The 11451-nt window shown below is 46.3% G+C and overlaps 1 protein-coding gene across 1 annotated transcript; it reads left to right on the top strand.

Moving 5' to 3' along the window:
* The first annotated feature begins 1408 nt into the window (after window positions 1-1408).
* Window positions 1409-5483, top strand: RPL7 (ribosomal protein L7). Its single transcript, XM_021688179.1, has 7 exons — window positions 1409-1455; window positions 2231-2339; window positions 2649-2815; window positions 4088-4225; window positions 4346-4455; window positions 4733-4942; window positions 5422-5483. Exons 1-6 carry the CDS (start codon window positions 1409-1411, stop codon window positions 4939-4941), a joined length of 780 nt encoding a protein of 259 aa, XP_021543854.1. The 3' UTR covers window position 4942; window positions 5422-5483.
* Window positions 5484-11451: the final 5968 nt, after the last annotated feature.

The following is an 11451-nucleotide window of genomic DNA, read 5'->3' as shown; positions in this document are numbered from 1 at the left end:
CCGCCCGTCCCGCAGCACCCGCCCGGCCGGCCGGTCGGTCGGTCCCGCTGCAGCGGCGGTGACAGCCGCGAGTTAGGCGGCGGGCGCTGCCCTCATGGCCAAGCCGCCGCCGCCCGAGCGTCCCCGGAGCCGGCGCGGCGGCTCCCTCTCACCCCGGGGGAGGGGCGCGCAGCGGAGACCGCACGGGCCCGCCGGCCGCCGCGGGAGTTGTCAACTTGACCCAAGTTGCGAAAGGGTGGGAGAGTGGGGTGCGGGGCAGCGTAGCGCCAGGAAGGGGCGACTCCTCGCTCGGTGCAGTCGAGCGCTGCCCAACGGCTTGCAGCTGCCCCCGCGGTCTCGTGTCCCCTGCCCTGCACTCCCCACGGCTGTCACTTGGGCACTGGGCTCCGCAGCGCAGCGCCGCTTGCAAGTCGGAGCGCTCCCGGCCGCCTCTGAGCGGGCTCCACGCTCCGCGCTATATAACCCTCGACCGGGAAGAGCCGGCGGCGGCATCGGCCCTCCCTCCGCTCGGCCCTCCCCGCCCCCGGGCGCACCCCGCCCCCGGCCCAGCCCCCAGCCCGCCGTCCGCCGAACCGCGGCGGGGCAGCCCCTCTCACATGGCCGCGGCCGCAGCCTCCAGCCCTTGTCGCACCTCCCTTCACAGCTTACGCCCTTGCCATGGGGTGTCCCGGCCTCCGCCTGCCAGGCCTGGCGGTCGGCAGTGTCCGGGCCATCCTCCTCCTGCCGTCGAGTCCTCGCTAGTCCCTATGTCGCCACTTTCGTTGAGCATGGGACTCTGGACGGCCCCTCCTGCGATCAGGCGCTGAGGAAGACAGCCCTGCAGGCTGGAGGAGCCAAGAGAAGGACCTCGGCAGCGCGGCAGTAGGGTGCCGGTTTATGGCTAGGGCTGGCAGAGAGCCGAGAAGGCCGTCAAAAGCCGGGTCTTGGCAGCAACTTAGAATCGCAGCTAGCCCTCTGGAACGTGGGCCGAAAGGCTCTCATTTTTCCTGGCTGAAATCACCACCGCTGGGTGCCCACAGTCCCAGTCAAGCGTTGCCCTCCCTCCTGGCTGGCAATGAAAGTGCTGCATGCCGGGATTTGTAGTTCGCGCTGGTGCGGCGTGTCATTTGCGTACATTACTGGGTGGAATTCGAGAAGTACCCAGTCAACGCAGCCTAGGGACTAGGACCCCGAGTAGTCAAGGTGTCAGCACTCTTTGCTCTTGTGATATTGATTAAAGAGTCTATTCAATGCATGCATTTTCTCATACGAATTTTACCCGAAACTTGATCGTAAGGGGCAGAATCCGGCAGTACTTAATTTTGCGTCTGCAAGACGAGTTCTCAGTTCCGAGTTCTTTTCTGGCTTATCCTGGGACACCTATGAATTGTGGGGCTTCGCTCTTGTCGTCTTTAAGTGGACCGCGCGCATGCGCGGACTTCCTCTTTTTCCGGCTGGAACCATGGAGGGTGCGGAGTAAGTTGCTCTTCGTCCGCTTGAGAATCTTTCTCCATCCGCGAAACCAGAGATCTTTTGTCTCACTTTCCCTCGATCCGGCGGTAGCCTGTATCTTTACCCATTTGTTTGTGTGTTTGTGACGCTCTGTGACACTAGTGGGGGCGCCAGGCTAAGGTGGGATGCAGGCGGCCTTGGGGCGGAGGTTTTGGAGATGAACCCGGAACGAGGTGTGAGAGCCGAATGTGTGCGGGACCGGTGGTATTCCTGTCTTTCAAGAGAGGCGCAGAACGTCTCAGTTGGGTTCAACCTTAGTTGGTATTTGGCCCAGTCGTCCCTGTCGTCAGGCCTTTGCTTTTAGCATGTGGAACTTCAGACCTGAATCAGGGTGGTAGTTGGGAGGTGTTTTAAAATTTCTTTTCCTGAGAATTCTAAGCTCCCTTACACTCAGCCTCGTTAAGAGTCTAGAGATAGTGTCTTGCAGCCGTTTCTGAGTCTGTACGTTTTGTTAACTTTGCTGTAGATGTTTTAATTATCGGAGGCCGGGCTGATCGTGCATTAGATGTGAACTTATTGTGGTCTCCAACTGCTATTTAAGTGAAGGGGTCAGTATTAAAAGGCGAGGATTCCTGGCATAGAAACTCCCTAAAATCTGCTAGAGCAGCTGAAGATACAAACTTTTAGAGCCAGTGACAGTAGTAGTGCTAAATGACAAAGCGTGCTCAGTACAGATTAGGAGTAATGTGGTGTTGTGTGCTTTTTGAACTATTAATAAAGTTCTGCTCATTGATGCCAGAGAGAAGAAAAAGAAGGTTCCTGCTGTGCCAGAAACCCTTAAGAAGAAGCGAAGGAATTTCGCAGAGTTGAAGATCAAGCGTCTGAGGAAGAAGTTTGCTCAGAAGATGGTAAGTAAACTTTTGAGGCACTTTCCATGTAAAGGCCTTGTGGTTGGATTGAAAACAGGTGTTCTTTCTCAGCAAGACTTGTTAACTTCACCCACTGTACCAGTGAGCTTGGTTATTAGCTCTTAAAAGTGATATTAAATGAAGGTAGTATCTGCACTTTGAAATATTAATGCATGCTGTGGCCAGGAAAAAGTTTCAAGGGAACATTTTTTAATAGAATTGGTGTTGCAATAAATAAGCTAAAAAACTGGAATTGCTAATTGGGTTTGGGAGCTAAAAATCAGATGAATAACTGGTATTGGTTTTCAGCTTCGAAAGGCAAGAAGGAAGCTTATCTATGAAAAAGCTAAGCATTACCACAAGGAATATAGGCAGATGTACAGAACTGAGATTCGAATGGCAAGGATGGCAAGAAAAGCTGGCAACTTCTACGTACCTGCGGAACCCAAATTGGCATTTGTCATTAGGATCAGAGGGTAAGTTCAGTTTTAACTGCATTCTGGTTTTGAAGGGAAAGCTACATGGTCTCAGCAAGACTTCACGTTACTTCTCAAGGCTTTGGTTCTGAAGCACTGGAATAAAGATATTTTGGGTATAGCTTGAACATGGACGGTGGTGTCTTAATGGTTTAGTTGCAAAGTCTGTGCCTAAAGCCCCTATCCATTCTCTGATTGAGCATTTGAATTTTAATTCAGTGTCCTGGAGATTAACTTCAAAAGAAGATGACGTGTAGGCTCATAAGTGCTCTTACAAAGATGAATACAAAACGAGGAAGTGGTAAAAGGATCAGGGGATAAGACAGCAAGTTGCCAGTGTACAGAACATGGATGTAGCTATGGTCAAAGCAAGAGCAGCTGAACCAAGCCAGAAACCCACAGAAATTGTATCTTTAAGCTAATAGAAATAGGTTCCAATGTTGAATTGTTACTCAGAATATCTGTTAGACAAGGTATTCACACAGACCACAATACATTGAAATTGGTCCCTAGGAAAGAACTCCTTATAGAAAATGTGCCATATTGTGATGCACCAACTCAGAAGCAATGAGTTTTCTAGGATAAAATCAAGTCTTTGTAGTTTTTAATCTTAAATGAATTAAATCTAATCTTAAACCTTGAAAGTTTTGGAAGTGCAAATATTTCAGAACCAGTCTATTGAAAATGAATGAGTTAGGGCGCCTGGGTGGCTCAGTTGGTTAAGCGACTGCCTTCGGCTCAGGTCATGATCCCAGAGTCCTGGGATCGAGTCCCACATCGGGCTCCCGGCTCAGCGGGGAGCCTGCTTCTCCCTCTGACCCTATCCCCTCTCATGCTGTTTCTCTCTCTCTTTCTCAAATAAAAAAAAAAAAAAAAAATTAAAAAAAAAAAGAAAAGAAAATGAATGAGTTAAAGTATCACTTCATAATTAAATTTCACACTGAAAGGACATTGCTGAAAACTGCAGAACATAGTTAAATATTTCTAGACAGCATTAGATAAGACATGTCATTTGCTTTGAAAATCAAACTTTATAAAATAAATGCTCAGGAGATAAAAAAAGGGGGGGTTGTAAGTTTTAAATGTCAGAGTAGCTAACTAAAGGAAAAATGCCAGTGGTCATTGTAACAGGAGATGATTTCTATTTATTTAGGTGAGACTTGGGTGGTTTTAGGTGGGACTTGTGTTGTCCAAAATTCATAATTGTTAGTTTCCTATTCTTAATAAAAATTTTGATAGCTAGGTAAATTTTGTCTTTTTTTCCCACTGCAGTATCAATGGTGTGAGCCCAAAGGTTCGAAAGGTGTTGCAGCTTCTTCGCCTTCGCCAGATCTTCAATGGCACCTTTGTTAAGCTCAACAAGGCTTCAGTTAACATGCTAAGGATTGTGGAACCTTATATAGCATGGGGGTAAGTCTGTCCTTTCCTAAGAGTTCCTTTTGAATTGGCTGTTAGCAAGATGGATTTTAGGTGTTCTGATGGTGATAACCCTATTCTTTGGTCATTCATGTCTGGTTTTTCCTATTTCAGGTACCCAAACCTGAAGTCGGTGAATGAATTGATCTACAAGCGTGGTTATGGCAAAATCAACAAGAAGCGAATTGCCCTGACAGATAACACATTGATTGCCCGATCTCTTGGTAGGTTCTGCCTATTTTAGGAGAAATTTGATATTAGACAAAGTTGACATTTTCTGGCATCTTGTGGCCTTATATTCATTCTATTACGAATTTTCCCATGGAAAATGTAAGTTATGATTTCATGGCTCAAGCCTCATCTTTGTAAAGACAGCCATGAATTTCCCTCTTTGTTGCTTTACTCTTGATTTAAAGTCTCATGGCCTGTAATTGTCCTTGCTGAATATCCTAAAATCTGTAAAAACAGTTAAAACGATTTTAATGATCTTAAAATGTTCAGGTAAATATGGCATCATCTGCATGGAGGATCTGATTCACGAGATCTATACTGTTGGAAAACGTTTCAAAGAAGCAAACAACTTTTTATGGCCCTTCAAATTATCTTCTCCACGAGGGGGAATGAAGAAAAAGACCACCCATTTTGTAGAAGGTGGAGATGCTGGTAACAGGGAAGACCAGATCAATAGGCTTATTAGAAGGATGAACTAAGGTGAGCGGCTAAGGCTTGATAGAATTTTACTTCATAATAGTAAAAGTGGTGGTAATCTTTAAATATTGATAAGGGGTTGGGTTCTAATATTTTTTGGCGGGGGAGCCAGTCATCTGATTACAGCTGGTTTGATTACTCCTTTTGAGGGCATTTATGGAGGAAAGAAAACCTGTGGGTTTTTTCTTTCTCTTTTTTTTTTAAGATTTTATTTATTTATTTATTTGAGAGAGAGAAACAGCATGAGAGGGGAGAGGGTCAGAGGGAGAAGCAGGCTCCTTGCTGAGCCGGGAGCCCGATGTGGGACTCGATCCCAGTACTCTGGGATCATGACGTGAGCTGAAAGCGGTCGCTTAACCAACTGAGTCACCTGGGCGCCCTGTGGTTTTTTCCTTAAGAATGGAAACTGAAGCACTTTCTTAAAATTTCTTGATTTATGTTAATTGTAATCTATTAAGGTGGTTTTTTTTTTCCCTTTTCAGGTATCTACCATGATTATTTTTGTAATCTGGTCAGTTAATAAATGGCTACTCTCAAATGGAAATGTGTTGTTTGTTGTCTTGGTGACTTTTTGCTAGCCTGACTCTGCTGTCCCTTAACTGTTAAAGCAAATCTTGGTGTGTGATAAAAGTCATCAGCCTTTGCGTGCAAAACTAGGGTCTAGTTTGTATCTTGGTGGAAAACATTCCTTGGGTTTATTAAAGACTCTTCTGTACAAAGAATATATCTTAATTTTTCACTTTTGAATTGTGCCACTGAGTTAGCCAAGATGGGTCTGTTCTAAGAAAACCTATTTCATAGGCCTTTGTGCATGATTTACAAATAGAAATACTGTTGCTGAAATTCTATCCTCTGAGGCTTTGGCTTTTCTAAAAGTACTGTGTGAACATGTTTTCCTTGCATTTCCATTTTTGGTTTTTTGTTTTGCATCTTCTGTGCTTATTTAGGTGAGATTTTAATAATTCCATTATACATTGTGCATGTTATAAAGGAGGAAATGAAATTGGTGCCCATAGATGCAAGTTGTTTTGTAGCACCTATAGCAGTAGTGAGCAAAACATGAAACGTTTTGTTATTTTATAAATAACATTCCTATGTATTGTATGTATCTCACTTAGATTAGTGAACTGATAGTTTTCAGTGTAGAACATAGTAACGAAGTACATATAAAAAGTTTTTGTAGTCCTCATTGATTGTGCCAGCGGTGTGATGCAGTATGAAACAGGTGCCCTGTTAATTCTTTTGACACTTGGACCAGAATCATTACAGTTAATATTTGAAAGCTGCTAGACAGATATGTTTAATAATTTTTTAAAATTCTCTAGTCTTAGAAACTCTCTGGTTTAGTGAGTTTATGGTCAATGAATTCTGGAAATACAGAAGGTTCTTTATATAAAGTCACTGTTACATGTTACACACTGAGTGTGCCAGTGTTTTGCAAGAAACTTGTTTTTAGTAAACGCCCACTCTCAGTAATTAGTGGTACATTTGTTTATAGCCCACGAATGGACACATTACCCAAAGAAGCAAAGCTTTTGAAGCTGGTGAGGGATAGGAACATCTTTGGGAATACGTAGGATAAACAGTGTATTGACAATACATGTCCACTGTGGACGTGTTTGTTTTCAGTCTGGGAAATTCAGTTCTCCATATAAATTACTTTCCGAGTGAGGCCAGGGGCCCAGAGGATGGGGAAACAAATGGGTGAGAGTTTGGGGGTAGGGAGGAGTTGCAGACATTTAATATTGCCATAGAAAAGTCTAAAGCGCTTGCTTCAGAGTAAAGGAACCTAGGCAGTTTCAAAGAGTGGGAATAGAGGAAGGCATGTCAGAGTGATAATTTCTGCTGTTAGATTCTAGGGAATAAAGTAGGGTAATTGGTCTTCCTTCACAGGATTGTGAGGACTGAAAGGGTGTGGAAAGGTTTTTGTGAACTGTTAGAACCTACTGAAACGCAGGTTAACATCTTGTTTAGAAAACCCACCTCCTAAAAGATGGTATCACCTATAAGGTACTGTCCCCTAGAAGGCTAACCAACCTTTGAAAGTCTGGGCCCCACCCAGCTGGTTCTACAAAAATTCACCTCATATGTAAATTTACATTTGTGCCCTTCAGTGTTCCAGCATTATAAGATCTTATACTAGCTACCCTGGTTTTCTTTTTTTTTTTTTTTTTAAGATTTTATTTATTTATTTGAGAGAGAGAATGACATAGAGATAGCATGAGAGGGGGGAGGGTCAGAGGGAGAAGCAGACTCTCCGCTGAGCAGGGAGCCTGATGTGGGACTCGATCCCGGGACTCCAGGATCATGACCTGAGCTGAAGGCAGTCGCTTAACCAACTGAGCCACCCAGGCGGCCGCTACCCCGGTTTTCAAGTCATGAAGCTTAGTTATTGCATTCACTGATCTTTAGCAGGTGTTACCTCATATTGCTTATCTTTGGAAGTTCCTTTACCATAGGCTGGATTGAGTGCTGACTCTGGAGCCAAAATGGGTTCGTATCCAGCCTTCACTTAATAGCTTGGGCCAGTGAATCTTTATCAGTAAAATGGGGGAGATTGTTGTGCCTAATCTAGGATTTTGATGAAGATGTTAGGGGTTTAGAGCAGTTCTGGCTCAAAGTACAAGTAAATACTATTTACTACATATTGTAACTTGAGCACCTAGCAGGGTCGTACAAAGGAAAAGAGCCTATGCTTTCATGTGTCGGTCTAATTGGTAAGCTAGACATAACACAAATAGTGTGAGATAAGTGCGACAGGGATGTCTAGGATGTGTCAGCTTTTTGGGGTGTCTGGGAACCACCTGTAGGGGAAGACTGACAACATTCTGCCCCCATTGCTTTCCTTTACAGATTGGTATCGAACCAGGCAAAACATTGCTTTCATACGGTTATCTCCCTTTGCTTGGGTAAAACTTTTTAAGGCCAACCTTTTAGTCCTTTCAACCTAGTATTTTATATGGAGTAGGCACTAGGTTTTTGTTTCCTATTGCTGTTGTAACAAATTACAAACTTGAGTGACTTAAAACACAGATTTATTGTCTTTAACAATTTCAGAGGTAAGGAGTCCTAAATTGGTTTCCCTGAGCTAAGTCAGGGTGTCATCAGGCCTGCCTTCCTGCCCTCTGAAGGCTCTACAGGAGAATCCATTTTCTTTTTTTTTTTTTTTTTCCAGTTTCTGCAAACCACTTGTATTTCTTGGCTTATAGCCCCTTCTTCCATCTTTGAAGTCTAAGGACCCTTGTGATCAAATTGAGCCACCCAGATAATCCAGGATAATCTCTCCATCTCAAATTCCTTAATTTAAGTACATCAGCAAAGTTCCTACCTAGTAGTCCCTACTGTAGGCAGCATATTCCAGGAATAATGGCAGGGAAATGTTAGGGAGGGCCATTCTTTGATCTTTAATTTATAGTTCCCAGCTATATTTGTTCTTGTTTCTCAAAAATGACAAGCTTCTAATATAGGGTCTTGGCCCTTGTAATCTTGTGTCTGAAACACAAGGCCCTCGGGTCTGTGTATTTCACTTCTTAATTCTGGAAAAATGTCTTTTCTGACACATCTCTTAATATAACCCTGTATTTTTCACAGCATCTCTTACTTCTGGAAATACTTTTTCCATTTGTTCTTGTTGCTTTTCACAGCCACTCCTCAAGGTTTTGAGAATATGTACTGAAACTGCTATAAGGTTTGAGTGTTTGCCTTCTCTGTTCTAGCCCTAGAATAATGCCTGGTGCATTGCAGTCCTTATGTTTTTGATTGAGTGAATCAAGCCTCTTAAGAGCAATAGGAATTTAAATTTTTGATTTTCCAGTTGCTGGCACATTGTCCTTGGTGAATGGTGAGAGGAGTTGGCAGCACTGTGGTGGGTTCATGGAGATTGTATGTATATATATATGTATACACACATATTACTGTAAAAGACTCAAAGATGAGTTTTATTGTGTAGGAATCTATTATGTGAAAATAGAACAGCATGTTAGGGGAATATAGGAGATGGTTCATGCTGTGCAGATTGGGAAATTTCACAAAGGAGGTAGAATTTGGACAACTGGTGATAGAACAGCTAGAGTCAAGAGTTGAGGCAGTGTCAGTGGCAGTTGTGATAGCTCAGGATATGACAGCAGACTCAAAAGCAGACCATTTAATAATAAACATTTGATCACGCATTGACTGCTAGTGTACACTTAATCTACATAGTCCTTGGTTGGTTCTCCACTTTGAGAGCAATCCCAGAACCGATTGATTGGGGGGATGGGTCCCAGGCCTTTCTCTTTAAATTCTCCATGTCATTTTTAATGTGCAGCCTATTCTATTAGGTAAGTATACCACTATCTCCATTTTTTAGATGAGGGGTTAACTTTCTGTCCCCCAGGATCACACAAGTGGTGGGGCAAGTATTAGGTTCCAGATCTAATTTGAGTTTTCTTAACCAGAGAAGCTAGGAAATTTGAGTGTGGAGCTTGATGAAAACAGAAAGTGTGTTTGAGAGCAGCTTCAGTTTTGTCGGATCTGAAACCATCGTTCCTAGGGCTAAACTTGCAGCCCTATTTGGGGTCATGAAATGGAGGCAGAGGGTTTAGAACATAATTTGGCAAAAGTATAGATGCTAAGGTCCTACCGCACAAGTCAGGGTGCTAGGCTTATTTACTGGGGAGGGGACACGCACCTAACCTTTCACCAAAGAACCTAGACAAAGGAGACAGAACATGGAATTCGGGCGGGCATGGTGAGGGAACTCGGGGATGACTATGTCACTTAACCTAAGATTGGGTAGGCAGGTATTGCTGGGCTGTTTGAAAGTTCCAGACTCATCAATACTCTGGAGAACCTGGTTAGTTTGAATCTTAAAAATGCAATCCAGAGAATTGAACGTCAACCTTGTCTAACTGCCCACTACCCACCCTACAGGCGCATGGCGCAACTTTCGTGCCCCACTGAACTTGTGCCACATCTGACTCCCGGACACCCAACCTCATTTCAGCACCCTCCCATCTCCCCCCCCCCGTAGCAGTGACCCCAAAGGCGGTGGCACCTATACTAGTTGTCGAGTGAATCCTAAGCGGCCTTCTAGCCGCCCAGGCGCCTTCCTGGCGCGGCACCCTAACCGTCGGTCCCTGCCGTGGGAAGACTGCGGCAGGTGACCGCGCGCGGAAGGCGGTCCGGAAGCTCCGGAAGCTCCGGAAGCTCCCGGCGCCTGGCAACGCGCGCGCGTCGGGCGGGCAGGGCTGCAGCCACCTGAGCCGCTCGCCGGGCCGGGCGGGGCTGAGCGGCGGGCGTGCCGCGCTCTCGAGCGTCGCCGGGCTGCTGGCAGCCGAGCATGTTCGCCCCGAGAGCGGCGCCCGTACGAGCGCCAGGCCGCCCTCCCTGCCCTGCCCTGCCGCCGCGGCCAGCCGCGCGCCCTGGCCAGGCTGGGCCGGGGGCTCGGCTCGGCTGCGGGCCGCCCCTGGCTCCCGCGCTGTCCGCTGCCCCCGTTGACCCCGCTGCCGGAACCTCAGACCTGGGCACCACCGCCACGGTCCAGGCACTCGAAGAAGCCCCTCTCCTCCGAGGTGGAGCTGCGGGGACAGTGAGTGCGGGTGGTCTCCGGAGGACCCCCGGCCTAGCGGGAGCGGGGTGGGGGGGTAGGGTGGGGCGGAGGCCAGGGGACCTTGCAGGGGCAGAGCTGAAGGGGAGGTGGGGCCGAGAGGTCAGCTGGTCAGGCCCCCTTCCAGGCAGGGGAAACTAGCCCAGTGAGGCACATGGGTCACTCCAAGGATTCTCTTGACTCACTTTGAGGGGAGCTGCCGGGCGGGGTCGGGTGAAGCAGAGAGATGGGAACGAATCCCGGACTCGAGGGGAGCTGCCGGGCGGGGTCAGGTGAAGCAGGGAGATGGGAACGAGTCCCGGACTCGAGGACCTGCCTGCCGGATCTGTATGTTTCCGCACTCCTCAAGCTGGGTCAGGCTAGCACGCGCATCCCTGCGTCAAGTGGACACGCCCTTACAGGGTCTCCCTCCAACCTGCCCAGGGTTTAAACTGAAGCGGGGTGTGGGCTAGGTGTTTCCCCTCTACTTTTGACTGCCACTGTACCTCACTTTTGCACCCAGCCATGTGGAGCAGGACTTGGGACACTGACCGTGTTAATTAGCTCTGGCTCCGTTTTCACAGCCAATTTAGCTTTGTGCCATTTCTGATTTACCTATAGTTTGTGTGTTTATTACTTTTTTCATGAGGGGTTACAAATACTAGAAAAGATTTGTGTAATACAGGTAGTCTGTTCTATTGTCTGGGTCATTCTACCCCTACAGCTTTTGGGGGGCCATAGACCTGAAAACTGGAGCCTCTGTCTAGAGAAATGCAACTTTGCAACCATTTTCAGGGTATTGTACTCTCTGAAGCACAAGAATCCCTGCTCTTCCATCTTCATTGGCTTTTTATCAACATTGCTAATGGTGAGTTTAAATCCTCTGTTACAGAGACGTTTCTTCAAAAATACTTTTGACATTTCTTTTTTTACATTTTTAAAATTA

Source organism: Neomonachus schauinslandi, chromosome 4 (assembly GCF_002201575.2).
Source record: "Neomonachus schauinslandi chromosome 4, ASM220157v2, whole genome shotgun sequence".
Lineage (NCBI taxonomy): Eukaryota > Metazoa > Chordata > Mammalia > Carnivora > Phocidae > Neomonachus > Neomonachus schauinslandi.
Note: the sequence above shows the minus strand (reverse complement) of the source record. Positions and strands in the feature narration are given on the sequence as shown.